Source organism: Neoarius graeffei, chromosome 10 (assembly GCF_027579695.1).
Source record: "Neoarius graeffei isolate fNeoGra1 chromosome 10, fNeoGra1.pri, whole genome shotgun sequence".
NCBI classification, from domain to species: domain Eukaryota; kingdom Metazoa; phylum Chordata; class Actinopteri; order Siluriformes; family Ariidae; genus Neoarius; species Neoarius graeffei.
The window spans coordinates 15,386,542-15,404,453 of record NC_083578.1 but is presented as its reverse complement, the minus strand read 5'-3'; the positions used below and the strand labels follow the sequence as shown (position 1 = coordinate 15,404,453).

The 17,912-nt window shown below is 42.5% G+C and overlaps 1 protein-coding gene across 4 annotated transcripts in view; it reads left to right on the top strand.

Moving 5' to 3' along the window:
- cabin1 (calcineurin binding protein 1) overlaps positions 1–17,912 on the top strand; it is a 210,975-nt gene that overhangs the window by 79,481 nt on the left and 113,582 nt on the right. The window contains exons 27-31 of one of the 4 annotated variants that reach the window (XM_060931346.1): positions 141–361; positions 3,896–3,940; positions 4,029–4,100; positions 8,615–8,791; positions 15,560–15,906. In XM_060931346.1, the coding sequence (XP_060787329.1) occupies positions 141–361; positions 3,896–3,940; positions 4,029–4,100; positions 8,615–8,791; positions 15,560–15,906 (862 nt within the window). Of the gene's footprint in view, positions 1–140; positions 362–3,895; positions 3,941–4,010; positions 4,101–8,614; positions 8,792–15,559; positions 15,907–17,912 lie in introns of all 4 variants that reach the window. The other 3 variants (XM_060931348.1, XM_060931347.1, XM_060931349.1) reach the window with 3 other exon arrangements.

The following is a 17,912-nucleotide window of genomic DNA, read 5'->3' as shown; positions in this document are numbered from 1 at the left end:
ATGATGCACTGAATCAAATTCTGAAGTGCCTAAATACTCAGACGCCTAATTGTTTCATATTTAAGAGTCAAATTACGATCATAGATAACGCCAGAAGTGTTTTTAATAGTTGTTTTTTTTTTTTTTAATATTCTCCACAGGGAAAAACTCCCTTCTTTGAACGATGAAGACTCGCACTCCTCACTAGCGGTGACGGCGTTGACAGCAGCAAACTCTACAGCGGCAGCCGTGCCCATGGCGACATCGTTGCCCAGCGACGGTGCGGCAGGTGTGACTTCCCCCCCATGTGTGGTCACTCCGCTCGACCACGATTACGCCAAACGTAAAAAGCTGCAGCAGAGGCAGGGGCAGCCGCAGGACGGTACAGTACACCTGGCCTGGAGTTTATATTCTCTCACACACTCACTTACCTGGGGGTGACCATGACCACTATAATGACAGCTAATCTTTACACGGGGGTTTGGCTAACGGGTTTATAACAATTACTCCTCCCACCCCTGCTCTTGCCATCCGCACGCTGAGGATCATGGGAACATGAGCGACAAAGCTGGCTGGGTCCACCATATAAATTGGTTAGGAGAAAGTAAGGTGTGTGTGTGTGCGCTGTTAGTCAAAAAAAAGAGACGAGGGTATGCAGGATGATGATTAAGGCTCAGTAGTGAGTCAGTTCTGGAGAATGGGCCACATCGATCAAACTGGATATGAGCTGATTTATTTAAAAATCGTTCACGGAAGCGTTTTCGCATGGTGTTCCTAACGAGCAGTCTGTCTTAGCTCTGCCTCAAACTCTCATTTTTCTCAGGTGTTTGAAGACGCACAAAAGCAGCACACGTCGTTTTCAGTAACCGTACACGAATTCCATTCTCGAAATGCAAGCCTCGACGTGCACCATGATGTACACAGCACACTCTGTTAAACCCTTTACCGAACAGCTGGAAAAATAAAGTGAAAATACAAACACGGTAATATTTCTATTCAGTAGCATTTTCAGATGACCATTGTAACCTGGGTATTTATTGAGATTTGACCCTGCTTTCGTGCTCAGAATAAATCTCAGAAAACGACCCTGGCCTTTTTTGCTTAAAGGAACAGTCCACCGTACTTCCATAATGAAATATGTTCTTCTCTGAATGGAGACGAGCTGCTCCGTACCTCTCCGAGCTTTGCGCGACCTCCCAGTCAGTCTGACGCGCTGTCACTCCTGTTAGCAATGTAGCTAGGCTCAGCATGGCCAATGGTATTTTTTGGGGCTGTAGTTAGATGCGACCAAACTCTTCCGCGTTTTTCCTGTTTACATAGGTTTATATGAGCAGTGATATGAAACAAGTTCAGTTACACAAATTGAAACGTAGCGATTTTCTGTGCTATGGAAAGTCCGCACTATAATGACAGGCATACTAACACCTTCTGCGCGCTTCGGCAGCGCATTGATACCGTCACTCCTGACTGGGAGGTCGCGCAAAGCTCGGAGAGGTACGGATCAGCTCGTCTCAATTCAGAGAAGAACACATTTCATTATGGAAGTACAGTGGACTGTTCCTTTAAACAAAAAACAGGCAGTGTGCCCGAATCTGTGTCACATGACAGTTACTGGACTGATGTGAACTCGGTGAGCTTGTCTTTTTGGAATGCTTTGGCCACGTTCGAGGCTGTAAAGTAGATCTGGACGCTTGTTAGTAGCACATCTGGTTTAATGTGTAACCTCAAATGATTGCTTTACTGGAACTGTCACTAAATTATCACCATTTTTGAGTCCAAGTGGATCTTGTAGGGCTTTCACATATTCAGCATTTAATCAGTTTGAAGGGAAGTCATGGCTTAAAGCAGATACGCAGAGCCTTTATTTTTAAATACATTTCTGAGTGGATAGTATCTCCATCCTTGACTCTTGTATGCTGCATAAATGGGAATAAAAAATATATATTTTTGAGAGTTAAAATCGACCGCAAAGTTGGCATTCGAGCTGCCCCGCTGAGCCAGCCAGCCCTGAGTGCGTGACGTCACAGCGGGAACCAGTTTTAAGGCTGACGGCTATAGACCAAAGGCATATAAATAAATATTTACGGTGAAAGTAAGAAATCCCGTTACCGACTTGCTCAACTAAGACTGATTTGACTTCATTGATTGTGTGTTGACTCTCATTAAAACAGGATGGGTGTTATAACTTATGCAACATACATGTACATGCATGCATTTTCACTGATCAAACGTAAAAGGCTAATTAAATAATCAGATGAACTGAGACAATCGCGTTCTGAAGCAAATTAAATCATCTTATACTGGTAACTTAAACACACAATACAGGTTACATGTATTAATCTGAATGCAGGTCAACAACGTGTTTTTTTTTTTATCCAAATGAGAGTCGGAGCTTACCCGTCTGCGTTCTCGCTTCTTGAAGGCCGACCTTGTGGCCAATTGTTTCGAAACAATCTGACTTTCAGTTGTTCGTTCAGTTCTCCGTTCATTCGCTTCTTCCACGTAAGGGCGAGATGGCAGCGATATCCAGCGCAGAAATCAGACAGCTGCTCCACTCATTCTCTATTTTGTCCATACTGAGTACTCCGCCATTACTGCTCGGCTCAGGCAATTACTAAAACCCGGGACGTCACCAGTTTTAGCAACAACCGCAGGGAGGTCACTGCCCGAGCGATATGTCCCGTCCCGGGTTTTACCAACAACCCTCGGCTCTCACACTGGGAGAACTGGCGCAACTGATCTTTGCTTTTTTTAAATAAATAAAATAAATACTTTCCTCAGACTGCTACCTATATAAATCACTATAATCGTAAAAATTACTATATTAGATTAATTGTTCAAGCTTAAAACTATTCCTGTGCCATTCTTGAGGTCTCAAGGCATTTATAAACGAAAATGAGGCCATGGCTCTGCGTCTATGCTTTAATGGTTAGAGAAGCAGCTTTGGGACCAATAGGTCGCTGGTTCGATTCCCTAGACCAGCAGGAATGATATACTGAAGTGCCGTTGAGCAAGGCGCCAAACCCCCAGGCTGCTCTGGGTATGTTGTACGTCGCTCCGGATAAGAGGCGTCCGCTAAACGCCTGTAATGTAGTGTAACGGAACCCTCGTGTGTTTTTCCACTCGGTGCGGTTCTTTAGGTAGGTAAGAACACGTGCCGACCAAAGTGCAGGGTTCTTTTTGTTGACGCGAGCCGCGAAACTGAGCTCGAGTGGAAATGCCATCAGCAGGATCGAAATGCTGAACACCTTTTTGCTTCATCAATTACCATTTAATAATTATAGTCCTGCCATTTTGTATTTTCATCCTGAGCCCTAGACATGGAGTCTAGGAGGTGTTATGAAATCTAATGTGTATTAGGGAGGGGGAAGAAACCTCATCGTCTCACCAGTGAAGCAAGTTTAGGAATTGATGCTGTAAAAGTGTGGCCCCTGCAGCCGTCTCGCCATGTTCCCATTCTTTCCTGCAGCCTACTCAGGCTCCATTCCTCCCTGCTGCCTACCTGCCTGCTCCCTCTCTGCCTGCCTCTGGCCTGCTTCGCACCTGCTGCTTCTTAATCAATGCATGATGGGATGAGGAATTAGCACTCTGGACTATAAAAGGAAAAATTTCCTTCCACAACATCCCACAGTGCACTCTGCTCGGCTGTGTGCGTGCGTGCGTGTGTGTGTGTATGCGTGTGTGTGTGTGTGTGTGTGTGTGTGTTTTCCTGTGGCTCACTTGCACTGGGAAGGAGGTTGAAAATAAATCATACACGTGTATGTTTGGGTTCAGAATTGGTTGCTGGTGTGTGGGTTTTGAACTGTACCGGGCTCACCTGTATATTAATTCTTCACACTGTAAGTAAATTGGCTTGAGTAATTCTGATGTTTTAGATAGAAATCTTAAAAAAACAAAAAAATGTGTTTTTCTTCAGCCCTGTACAGGAATAAAACATGTCAGATCTCACACCTGCCCTCAGGTAAAGCCTAAACTCTGAATGCTCCGAGATGAGATCTTTTTTTTTTTCCTCTCTCCCGTCTTTTCTAAAGTCATGATCTCCTCCGCAGCAAACCTCTCTCACGACCACGATTACTGCGGGTCTGGGTGTGCACCTTCTTTGAGAGCGGAACCTGCGTATGGTATAAACTACAGACACCTCCCTCCAGTCCAAAAGCCCTAACTAAACTTGGCTCTCTTTAGGACTATGGCAGAGAACCACTGTCCGAAGGTTTGCTCCCATCCAAGCTGGCACATAACACATAGTCACTTAACACTGACTGATCTGAAAAAGCTATCCAGCAAACAGTGCACTTAATAAATACACAGTATATAGTACCAGTCAAAGATTTGGACGCGTTTAGTCATTACTATGAATGAGGGTGTCCAAACTTTTGCCTGGTACTGTATGAATCTGAGAAAAAAAAAAAAGAGTATTGCACCTTTGCAAGTCGAATTATGTGAATTCAGTGACACTTTTTTTTCCCCCCTGAGAGTGTCCTGGTCACTCCTATAAAAATACGAACAAATGCACCAGATTATAATTTATGATACGAGACCGAAACCCAGCAGCTCACCGACAGCCAAATCCGTCCGTTTCTCCAGTTTCCATTTCCGGAAGTCCTCTTGTTGTGCCTGTTCTCTCAGCTCTCTGTCCAGCTGCTCGCCATGACGTGCTCGATAAAAAGCGTCGAAGTCGAACACGGACTTCGTTCCTGCGCTCGGGACGGACCGAGAGATTTTGATCGTCCTAGTTAGCATGTATAAACGGAGTTACGCTAACATGAATACCGCTAACTTATCTGAAGTCCTTTCAGAAATTGTTTTAGCATAATCGCGTCAAATAAACAATGTAGAAATCTTTCTTTTCTAGTAGCGTTAGGCTGATTTTAAAGTTTGAAAAGAGTTTGATAGCGTGTCAGGTGGAGCGTCACCGACTAGCGAGCTTAATATTAAACCGCCATGACGGCACAGCGTGCGTTCATTAAAGGCCAATTTATGCTGACAACCCAGTCCTCGCAGATAGCGTCGCAGACAATGTCTGCGTAGCCCCCCCCACCTTCGCAGACGCTCTGCGCGCACCTCCCAAAAATTGTGACCACCGCAGAAGCCTCGCAGACAAGAGGGCTCCGATTGGTCCACTCTACATCCGCTGTACACGCACTTCCGCTTCCCTACTTTCCCGGTTTGGTTTGTTTTCACTACCGGCATTTTTAAAAACACGAGCGAAGATGGAGCAGCACGAAGAGCGGTTGATTGAGGAAGTGAGGAAGTACGTACATCTATACGACTCCAGTTCTAGTCATTATAAGTAACCAGAGGATAAACACTCCACTAACCACACCCACCAACTACTCCTAGTGACTTCGCGCCCCCTTGCGTTGTGGCGGTGAATAACATCGCGCACGCCTATTACTCCCCGCTCAACGATAAATTACAACTGTCTGCGAAAAGCTATCTGCGAAAGCCTTGTCGCAAGAGCATGCAGAGGCCTTAAGCGTTGTGCCAATTACACTACCGTTCAAATGTTTGGGGCCAATATATTATTATTTGTTGATATTATATTATGGTGCTCTGTGTTGTTCTCATTTATGTATTTAACAACAGTATCAAAATACTCGGGTCTTGAAATAAATGCACATTAGTCATGAACAGTGGTAACTACTCTCTTTTGTGTTGTTTTTGACCGAAGTAAAATTCATACATGAACAAATTTTAGCGAGTTGATTTTCTGTTTGGCGAGTTACTTTGGAAGGGAACTAGTCCGGCTGGCTGGTGAAAAAATATATGAATTTCTAGGCCTGTGTTAGTCGAGCGAGGCGGACTGTGCGCTGTATCGTATCGACTGTTTGGAACAGTGCTTTGTCAAAACCTGACCAAGTTTCCAGTTAAAAAGAAAATACAGATTTCCTTGTATTGCTTTCCAAGAACTTGTTTCTTCTTGCTTTTCAGTGCACCGCCTTTTACAGTGAAATGTTACATACACTACCGTTCAAAAGTTTGGGGTCACTTTGAAATGTCCTTATTTTTGAAAGAAAAGCACTGTTCTTTTCAATGAAGATCACTTTAAACTAATCAGAAATCCACTCTATACATTGCTAATGTGCTAAATGACTATTCTAGCTGCAAATGTCTGGTTTTTGGTGCAATATCTCCATAGGTGTATAGAGACCCATTTCCAGCAACTCTCACTCCAGTGTTCTAATGGTACAATGTGTTTGCTCATTGCCTCAGAAGGCTAATGGATGATTAGAAAACCCTTGTACAATCATGTTAGCACAGCTGAAAACAGTTGAGCTCTTTAGAGAAGCTATAAAACTGACCTTCCTTTGAGCAGATTGAGTTTCTGGAGCATCACATTTGTGGGGTCGATTAAATGCTCAAAATGGCCAGAAAAATGTCTTGACTATATTTTCTATTCATTTTACAACTTATGGTGGTAAATAAAAGTGTGACTTTTCATGGAAAACACAAAATTGTCTGGGTGACCCCAAACTTTTGAACGGTAGTGTATACAACAATGCGTTGACAGAAAACGTATTTTTAAAAGCAAGTACTTCAGGGCTTTAACTTGATGATCGATTCCATTAGATATGTCGATTCTGGTGCCGATTTGTTGGTTGATGCTGATAATACAGTATTGTCACGATTACTCGCGAGACTTTAATGCTCACTGTGGCATTGTTAGCGCAGTCACGATGGTGTTTGAGCAGAATGTACAAATGAGGACGCGAGAGCCTGGACTAAAGACTTGAGTACTAAAGCGCCGCTGCATCACTCTATTTCGGTAGAGATGAATTCCTCCCGGCTGCACTATCAGCAGGTTGTCATATAGCTTTGTCACTAATGTAAGAAAGCGTTATCAGGGGTAAATTCAGGAGCAAGATCAATGTAATTCTCCTATTTTATATTAAACTTTGATCAAATATCTGTAACATTCTGCATTCTCTGCAGTGTTTTTTCCCTTGCGCAATACCAGAAAAATTCAGTCGAAATCAAGCCGTTTGAGGCGAATTGGTCCGCCTCTGAAAAAACTTGGCATTTGGATTTCCTGGCAAACATTGATTTTCGTGATGTCGAGTGCGGGACGCCTCCTTCTGAATCCTACGTCAGCGCTGGTTTGTTTATGAGAAAACGACCTGCAAATTTCTTCAACGTTATCGCATAATTATTAAAATGGTTAACAGATGTATCGTAGGAGGGTGCAGCAACACCAATCTTGATGGGATTAGTACTCATCGTTTCCCAAAAGACCGGACAATGAGAGAGAAATGGGAGCGCTTGGTGTACACAGGCTGTGCACTGAAACCGTGCAAAGCTCGCGCAGCCTGCTGGCGCTTCCGCAGGTGACGTCACGAATCTGGCTCCAGACTCGCTTGGGATTTTTCCAGACGTGTTTTATTTTTTTCTGCTGTAGACAGATGGCCTTGTGCAAAATTACCCTTCTGGATGAGTGTGTAAAGGGACATACTTTCATATAAAATAAAATAAAATTGGTCCCGAATGCGCACTTTAAGCGAAAATAGACCAACGTGTCGATGAATTCAGATTTTTATTCAAGAAATCTCCGACTCACTAAACGCTAAAGGACTAAACCCTACAGTCCTCTTGTAGTGCACTATTTGTTGGTTTTGGATTCAGTAGCTAATCATGTGTCATATCAGCATTTAAGGAGATATTTTATGCTTGGATGAAATGTGAAGTGGGTTCTCTGCCACTGCTCCACTGTCTGTCCTGATCAATACACTACTAAACAGCGTTTTAGCATTCAGCAGCTATATTTTGCTTCACTGTACGACTGCAGTTGCTTTGTCTGTGTGTGTGTCTCTCTCTCTCTCTGTCTCTCTCTCTGTCTCTCTCTCGCCCTCTGTGCGTGCGTGTGTGTGCGTGCGTGTGTGCGTGTGTTCACACCGTGCAGTCAGGCTGGAATATTGACTGTACTATTTCACCAGTCACTCAAAAAAAAAAAATCCAGTCACCTACCTTATTTCTTAATTGGTTCTTAATTAGTACCGTGTATGCTACTTTTAATCTGTTAATGCAAACACTTCAGCTCCATATTTTTTGCTGAAGGGATTTTTTTTTTCTTTTCGTATCAAATACAATAAAAGTTGGTATCCCTGCTGCCAAGACACACCCTCCAGATCCAGTTGCTGACTTTTTCGCAGCACGTGAAAGAGCTTTCCTGAACATCTTATTTCGAGGGAACGAAAAATGAGTTGTTTTCAGAGGAAGTACACTGGCACACTTGATGTGAGAGACCAGCAATCTTTCTACGCTTTGTGAATACACCGTGCTCTCGCTCTGTGTAAAGGAAAATTCCAGCTCATAACACCAATTCTGGCATTTCAAGAAATCATCCACAAAGTTTTCTGAGGTTTTTCATCCCTGATCCATAGTTTACATGATTGCAGCTTATCAGCATGGCTTTCTGGGAGTCTGATTAAGACTAGCCCCGGAATTAAGTTAAGCAGTAGGTTTAAATTTTGTCCAGACTGTTTATCTGTGGGTGAATCTTGGGATTTCGGTGTTAAATTGTGGCTTCTTGTTTTAAAAACTATGCAATGGCACTATCTTTGATTTCTCTTTGAGCGAACTTTAAAGTAGCCCTCATGGTGCATTTTCGTGTGTGTGTGTGTGGGTTTTCCATCATCAGAACAAAGTCAGGACAGCGTGGCAGTGTTATCTGACTCCAGCTCCCTGCAGGACGTGTTCTTGGACCAGACCAGCTCACAAGACAGCACCCATAAGCTGGATTCTGGGAAATGTCAGTCATTTTCTGAAGACGCAAACACGCATATTAAAGACAAAGCTGCTGCAGTGGAAGAACCAGGTAGTGCTACTTTAGATATTTTGTGGCTGAGGATACATACTGGGTCTCAGATCGGGTACGTTTTGAAGTCTTTTCAGCAGTCACGATACAGTAGGACCTGAGAGTCTGGATGCACTCCCCCCCCCCAAAAAAATCAGTTTTTGATGGAATTATGAAAAACAAACTTAGAATTAACCAAAAATAAAAAACACGTGCATCAAAATATACATTACCAAGTGTGGGCTAATCACAAAAGCTAGACAAAGTGAACGCTGCCATCTCCTCTTCCACTTCTATGCTTTGGTTGGCTAGAAAAGGTCAGGCACCCCTCGCTGCAGAACAAAACGTCCATGGGGTTGAGTTGGACCTGATCCAGCGCCTCCTACCTGGGTGGATTCGAGCCAGAAGTCCAGGGTTTGGAGACTGTTTGTTTAGTGTTTCAGGCTGGATAAGCATATTTAATGTGTTGCCTCATGTTATGCGGGTTAGTGTGAGAGTTGGGCTTATGGGAGGGGTTGGATCAGATCCAGCTCCACCCCTGGACTTCGAACTGTCCGTCTTAAAACAGTACGCTTATCATTTCACATTCAAATATAAATGATGCATAAGGATCACCATAAAATGCTTGATTGTAGAAAAATAATCAACAGTATTTTCATATAGGGAAGGATAACGTATTAGAAACGGCGTATTAATATAAACTTTGCATCCGGAACTACTGAAAATTGCTCAGCGTCTTCTGACCAATCGCACTGTGGTATAAGGCAGTATGTTTAGCTGACTTGTAAAAGATAAATGTATAGTTTTATAGATTATAGCATGGTTTTCCTCAAAGCATTTTCGCATATCGGGCCCGATACGCTTGCTCTGCCTGCCGATACACTTAATCGCTTTAGTTAAAATCTGATACGCTTAGATTTATACCGATACGTTAAATTTCCTACCCACAAGTAACTAGATATATAGGAGAGCAAATAACAGATCCGTTTACATACATACATACACTACCGTTCAAAAGTTTGGGGTCACCCAGACAATTTTGTGTTTTCCATGAAAAGTCACACTTTTCTTTCCCACCATAAGTTGTAAAATGAATAGAAAATATAGTCAAGACATTTTTCTGGCCATTTTGAGCATTTAATCGACCCCACAAATGTGATGCTCCAGAAACTCAATCTGCTCAAAGGAAGGTCAGTTTTATAGCTTCTCTAAAGAGCTCAACTGTTTTCAGCTGTGCTAACATGATTGTACAAGGGTTTTCTAATCATCCATTAGCCTTCTGAGGCAATGAGCAAACACATTGTACCATTAGAACACTGGAGTGAGAGTTGCTGGAAATGGGCCTCTATACACCTATGTAGATATTGCACCAAAAACCAGACATTTGCAGCTAGAATAGTCATTTAGCACATTAGCAATGTATAGAGTGGATTTCTGATTAGTTTAAAGTGATCTTCATTGAAAAGAACAGTGCTTTTCTTTCAAAAATAAGGACATTTCAAAGTGACCCCAAACTTTTGAACGGTAGTGTATACATACATACATACACACACATATATATATAATGTTATTTACCAGCTGGGAGGTCCGTATCATGAAATACCATGACCGAGGTCTTGAAAGTACTGAGCGAGCCCCTCTGGGCCGAGGTCAGTATTCAAGGCCGAGGTCACGGTATTTCACCATACGGACCGACCTTAAAGGACATGGGACATGGATTTTTTTCTGGGTATAATTATGTATAAAGGACATAAGAAATGCCATCTAAATCACTGCAGGGCGTCAAAAATGTGAAAATCATCACATTATTTAACTTTTTTATACATCAGCGTAAAACAATGATTAGTTAATTAGCTAGGTGGTCACGTGACCTGTGACATCACAAAAACTTTCCAAGGAGCCAGCGCTTGGGAATCTAATGTAAACAGGTTACCGAAATGGACACCATCGACAGTGACATTCCCGATGTTTCACAGAGATGTGAAGTTAGACCCTATCAATTCGAACCGATAGCTGGAAATTCACATGAACATGGATCTTGTCTTTACTCTGACGGGTCAGATGATTCTGAGAGCGAGAGTTCATTCAGTCCCCATGAAACTGAAAGCGGTCGGCTCGATAACACTTCCTGGTAAGTTAAAAACAATTCTGCTCAAAGGCTAATAATCTGTTGAAAGAAGTATTATTTTTGTATCATACATTGAAAGTTCATCATAGATCTAGCTAAAGTCCGTTGCAAGCTAGTTTTTTTTTTTTTGCTGATATTTTTCGAGATTGATTGAGATACAATGCTTCCAGAGTCCGAGATGAAAACATTCAAAATGGCGAAACGCCATCACAGCCAACAACACTACGCCATTTGGCGAAAGAGATGAAAATTAAGAAAAGTTAAATAAACTTACCAACATAACATTTATTTAAATGTCCATTAATGTTACAGGATTTCTTGACAGTCTCTACAGTTGTAGGAATGTTAGGCCCTGTATATTATGGCGCTATCACTGCCTCCATGAACCCGGCTATACGGCCTCTTAAATTTGGCTTGGCAATTAATATCGCTCAGTACCTGAGTATTAATGTTGAAAGAATCCTCAGTGAAATGGTCCGAACACAGTTTGTGGGAAACAGTAGGTGCAAAGTTTTTTTCTACGGCAGTAGTGAGCCCACACTTTCCTCAGCTTCGGGTCCTTGGGGAATGCAAAAAAACTTGCTCCAGGGCATTTCCCATTGGAATTATTGCAACCATAAGCAGCACAATACACCATGATGTCCAATGTATGATGTTCAATGTATGTTAAAGACTATAAAAACAATTTTCTTGTCATCCACTTCTCCATTCATCTACCCGCTTGTGCTGTGCCCGAAAGTTTTTGTGACGTATGATCACGTGACAGCGGCTCTTCCGGTTGTAGAAAATGCATATCGGAGCTCGAGCAGAAATGCCATATAATCATCACGAATATAACGATTTTGCTGAATTTAATAGATGATTTTGTATTTGTTGATGCAATTAATTCATATTTTTAATGGAAAGAAACTGATATAGCGTGCATTTATGTTTCATGTCCCATGTCCTTTAAGCTGGTAAATAATATATTTATTTTTTTCTTTACCAAATTCTAACGGAAAACGAGAGCACCCGAAAAGGAAAACCGAGCCGAGCTGCCATTTTGAATCCTCATTCACGGCTGTAATGCAAATGGCTTCCTCCTCGGTATACAAGTGCACTTCCATGGCAGGAAAAAAAACTACATTTTGCCGCCTATGTAGTCCCCTATTTATACAAAATTGAGTCATTCAGGGATTCAGCCATGTTTTTGCTCGGCGTTAGCAAGTTAGAGGTTTTTAGCTTTCTCCTGAAATGTTTTCTTTTACTTCTTCTTCCTCAGGGTAGTAAAACTCGCTTTCGCTGTGAACACTGTCGTTATCGCTATCCATGCTGTAAAATTAATGCTGTTCTCCTGAGAAATGCTGGCAAAAATTTGTAAGATTTTTGATAATCTTATAAATAAATTTTATAAAAAAGATAAATGTTGACAAAAAATGCTACTATTTTTTTTGTTGTTGTGAACGAGTGAGTCGCCAGAGGTCCGTAACTGGGGTCCGTACCATAGGATATGGACCTGCTCGCTAGCCAATCAGAGCGCAGGATTTGGACCGCGAAAAAAATATTGAGTGATATTTGTGTTAAACAAGCGGTCTTTTTTTTTTTTTTTACCAATGTTTGTGTTGATTCTGTCAAAGTAATATGTCCGCGTGGTATGATGTAGACACACTGCAAAAAATGATGTCTTAGCAAGTGAAAATATCTTGAAAATAGTTGAAACAATCTAGCATTTCCTGTTAGGAGAATACAAGGCACCAATTCTGAGATTATTAAACCTAGTTCTAGATTGCAACCAACTTCTTCCAAGATGTCTTGTCAAGTAAAATTTTCTGTCCATGCAGCAAGGTAATTTCACTAGTATGAAGCAATTTTCTCCTCAAATTTAGTTTTCAGTTTTTTGCAGTGCAAACTGTAATCTGTTGGCTACGTCAAGATCACGTGTTCAAACCGTCCAATAAAAACATCGAAAGAAAACGTCAGACATCCCGGAATTTTCCGATTCATTCTAAGCGATCTCATTGGCTGCCGATGTCGTCCCCCACCAGACGGACAAAGCCGACTGATTTTACTCACAAAAGTTTGACCTCGTCTATTATCATTCATGAATGTGTTTAAAAGTACATAATCTTTCTGCAAACTTAAATGTATGAATTAAGTTTTCTTTTCCTTTAAATATGTTTTAATCTTAATCTAGTCCATTTAATAAAGTGCCAAAATTTAAACTTTATAATATGCAGCTGCCTTACTTTTCTTTTCAGTGCATCTTAGTTCTACATATATTACGGTAATTGCATCAGAAACATTCTAAATCATTACAGTTATAGTAATACAGCAACTTCTTTTACGGTGGCAGGTCTTAGGTTCAGATCCCTTTGTGATCAACAGGAGGTCATGATGATCGATTCTCTTCATTGGATTGCATAAGATGGAGCAAAACCACTGTTCATATTTTCATGCACGTTTTTGTTACAGCACGACTTGATCATAGGTAATTAAGGAATCCCCGTAGATTTTCAAATCTATCGTATACCTCAGTAATCTATAACAAAACAGTTTAACTTGCATGTTGAACTTTAAAGGAACAGTCCGCCGTACTTCCATAATGAAATATGCTCTTATCTGAATTGAGACGAGCTGCTCCGTACCTCTCCGAGCTTTGCGCGACCTCCCAGTCAGTCAGACGCAGTCAGACGCGCTGTCACTCCTGTTAGCAATGTAGCTAGGCTCAGCATGGCCAATGGTATTTTTTGGGGCTGTAGTTAGATGCGACCAAACTCTTCCGTGTTTTTCCTGTTTACATAGGTTTATATGACCAGTGACATGAAACAAGTTCAGTTACACAAATTGAAACGTAGCGATTTTCTATGCTATGGAAAGTCCGCACTATAATGACAGACGTACTAACACCTTCGGCAGCGCATTGATACGGAGCTCAGATATCAATGCGCTGCCGAAGCGCGCAGAAGGTGTTAGTACGCCTGTCATTATAGTGCGGACTTTCCATAGCATAGAAAATCGCTACGTTCCAATTTGTGTAACTGAACTTGTTTCATATCACTGGTCATATAAACCTATGTAAACAGGAAAAACACGGAAGAGTTTGGTCGCATCTAACTACAGCCCCAAAAAATACCATTGGCCATGCTGAGCCTAGCTACATTGCTAACAGGAGTGACAGCGCGTCTGACTGACTGGGAGGTCGCGCAAAGCTCGGAGAGGTACGGATCAGCTCGTCTCAATTCAGATAAGAGCATATTTCATTATGGAAGTACGGTGGACTGTTCCTTTAAGGTGAAATTTCAAATGTGTGTACATTAATACTATTTAGGTCAGAAATCATTGAAACACTGGTAAAATCTATCCTATAATCATGGATCTAAAACCTATGAGATCCTGAAAATGCACCCGAGAGCATCTATTTTCAAAAAATTTTCCAGAGGAGCATGCCCCTGGACCCCCCCAGTTTCGCTTCACGCCATTGGCGCTCAAATGTCTGTGTTTTATCATGCCAGAATTTAGGGAAAACACTGTTATAGCATTTTAATCCTCATTTCTGTTTCCGCTTGAGAGCACACCGCGCGCATTCTGGCTGCCGCTTCTCACCAGAGCCCTTTGTGTTTGTGTAGTTTGATTTTCGTTTGAGTGTTTTTGTCCGCCGCTTGTAGTGTAGCTCCGGACCCAGTTTTGGGCGTCGGTTCCCTCCAGGCCTTGGTTCGCCATGGTGGGTGATGCCTGTGCTCCTCGCTATGGACTGCAGTGAGCTCGTTCCTTATTTTAACATCGTAGTTGTCCTTGGCGTGATGTTCTGAGCGATGTCACTTGGTGGTTTAGGACCTACCGGCACTCTGCATGGCAGTGCGTCTGTGCTCGCTTTGTGGATCCATAGCGTGGTGTTCTGAGTGATGTTGCCTAGCGTGGAACTTGTTTTCGTGCGCCTTTTGGTGGGACTGTGGCTGCTACACCATTGGAATGACATCCTGACCTTTATCTGGTGGACTTTTTTTTTTTTCACCTATCATTATAAAGCAACCTTGGGTTTTGAAAAAGGCGCTATATAAATTGAAATTATTATTATTATTATTATTATTATCCTCTCAACTTTTTATCTTCTGTAATTCTGGTTAATAATCAAAGTCCTTCCCACGCCATGTGGCGCATAGGGGTGGCACCAATCTCCGTTTCCGTAGCCCTCGGCCTCTCGCCTATTACATAGCTAGGGTTGCAGTGGTGGGCGAGTCCTCTGGTAACCGCGAGAGTTTGACTCCCCACTCGCATCTGTATTGCAGCGTGCCTTGCCAGACAGCAGTCGGTGCCATTTTTATGATGGTCTTTGGTATGACCCGACCTTGAGTAGAACTCGTGACCTTCCGATCGAGAGGCGGACACGCTAACCAACTAGGCCAACTCACGGTAATTCTGGTTAATAGATGGGGGGGGGGGAATACCCCAGTGACCCTGTTTATCAGGAATAAAACACTGCTAGCCTTGTTTACCCTGGATGGTCAGGCTGCTGAATTGTTCCTAATAGGTACTTGATGTACTATAATTGAATAAATATCAACGTAAGATGGTAATAATTAACATTATTATAAACCATCTGAATGAGATATGAGGTTTAAATAAATGGTGTGCAGAAAGTATAACAAATGTATTCTTTTTTGTGCCCTGTTCACGTTCCTCAGACGAGAAGCACGTGGACGTCAGCTCCACCACGCTCTCCCAGGAGTCCTCGGACACCACTCTGTCCGTTACGTCTCCCGAGATGTCCATCCCCAAACCCTCTGCCCCGGACACGCCCACCCAAGCGCCAGCCGTCCTGCTGCGCTCCGCCCCTCGCCGGCCCGAGCCGCTTGCACCACCCGAGCTCCTGGAGGTGCCCAGGTGTCTGCCGGCAGATCGGGTGGAACAAAGGAAGGTGCTGGTGGAGATGTGTGTGAGGGCTCTGTTTCTATGCCTCAACCGCTTCCCTCAGCACTATAAGAGCCTGTATAGACTCGCCCACCTGTATGCCTGCAGCAAGACACACAAGGTGAGCCACACACACACTCACACGGAGCATAAAAAAAGGCTGTTTTTACTGGCACAGCACTGTAAAAGGCGGTGCACTGAAAAGCAAGAAGAGACAAGTTCTTGGAAAGCAATACAAGAAAATGAGAAAATCCATATTTTCTTTTTAACCTGAAACTCGGTCAGGTTTTGACAAAGCATTATTCAAAACAGTCGATATGATACAGCGCACAGTCTGCCTCGCTGTTGAATTTTCTGGTTAATTTTCCATAACAGCAGCTCTGACAAACAGCTCTGGAATTCCAGGAGTAATTTTCACAGATTTTCACAGATTTATTCGAATATATTTATCATTCAGTCACAACTAACCCAAGGACTTTTATAGCAGACACACCACGTACCGCCATACACATGCGTATGTACCGTACACACAAGATTACAGCAGTCCACACAGTCTGGCTCAACTCTCTTTTACACCAAGACACAACCTGAGTGATACTAGATCATGTTACACGGCTCGAAATTCGCGGTGGTCCGGTCGCCCGAGGCGACTTAATTTGCCCTTTGGTGGGTAATTCCTGTCACTAGCCAGCCCGGCTGGCTAGTTGAAAATAAAAAATATATATGAAGCGAAGATTCAGACACACCGTCAACTAAAGCCGCCACATATTAAGCGTGTGCCGTGTCTGTGTTCATCGATGTGTTTATCGGCAGGACGGAAAATACCGAAGAATTCCGAATCATATCGTGTACGAGTCAGGCTGTCGTTTTTTTCACTACTGCGCATGCATATAACGCATCTCGTTGAATATCACGGTAATCACGGTATCAAATTCAATAGATGTGGCCACATTATCGCCCATTTAAACACGTGTTTACAACCCTGATTCCAAAAAAGTTGGGACAAAGTACAAATTGTAAATAAAAACAGAATGCAATAATTTACAAATCTCAAAAACTGATAATGTATTCACAATAGAACATAGACAACAAATCAAATGTCGAAAGTGAGACATTTTGAAATTTCATGCCAGATATTGGCTCATTTGAAATTTCATGACAGCAACACATCTCAAAAAAGTTGGGACAGGGGCAATAAGAGGCTGGAAAAGTTAAAGGTACAAAAAAGGAACAGCTGGAGGACCAAATTGCAACTCATTAGGTCAATTGGCAATAGGTCATTAACATGACTGGGTATAAAAAGAGCATCTTGGAGTGGCAGCGGCTCTCAGAAGTAAAGATGGGAAGAGGATCACCAATCCCCCTAATTCTGCACCGACAAATAGTGGAGCAATATCAGAAAGGAGTTCGACAGTGTAAAATTGCAAAGAGTTTGAACATATCATCATCTACAGTGCATAATATCATCAAAAGATTCAGAGAATCTGGAAGAATCTCCGTGCGTAAGGGTCAAGGCTGGAAAACCATACTGGGTGCCCGTGATCTTCGGGCCCTTATGGTGATGATACACGGGGCAACTTTTTGGGCAATGTTGCCGAGCAATGTTGCTGGGCAATTGCGTTTTGACTCTTTTCTACTGAGATTGGGCAACATTGTTTCTTTTTGAATGGTTTTGATAATCTCTGGCAACTTTTTGAGATAAGCCAATCATAACGCGAGTATCGAGTCATGTGACCTCCGGTGAGGTTCGGATCAGAAATTTCAAACAAATATGGCGGCCGCTCAGTGTCAGTGGAGTGAAGAGATGGAGAGACTCCTCATCTGTTTTTACGCCGGTAAGTTATTTTAATATTCTATATGGAGGAATTTACCTCACCAAAGCTCTAAAAAACAACAGACAGCTTGATTAAATGGTCACAGCAAAAATTAAGACATTTGTTTTTTTTTAGCTAACTGTAAACTGCCGTTGCTAACTGTTGTTGCCCATTGTGAGTTGCCCTGAAAAGTTGCCCTGTGTCTCACCTAGTTGCCCGTTGCCAGCAACATTGCTTGGCAACATTGCCCAAAAAGTTGCCCCGTGTCTCATCACCATTAGACGGCACTGCATCACATACAGGCATGCTTCTG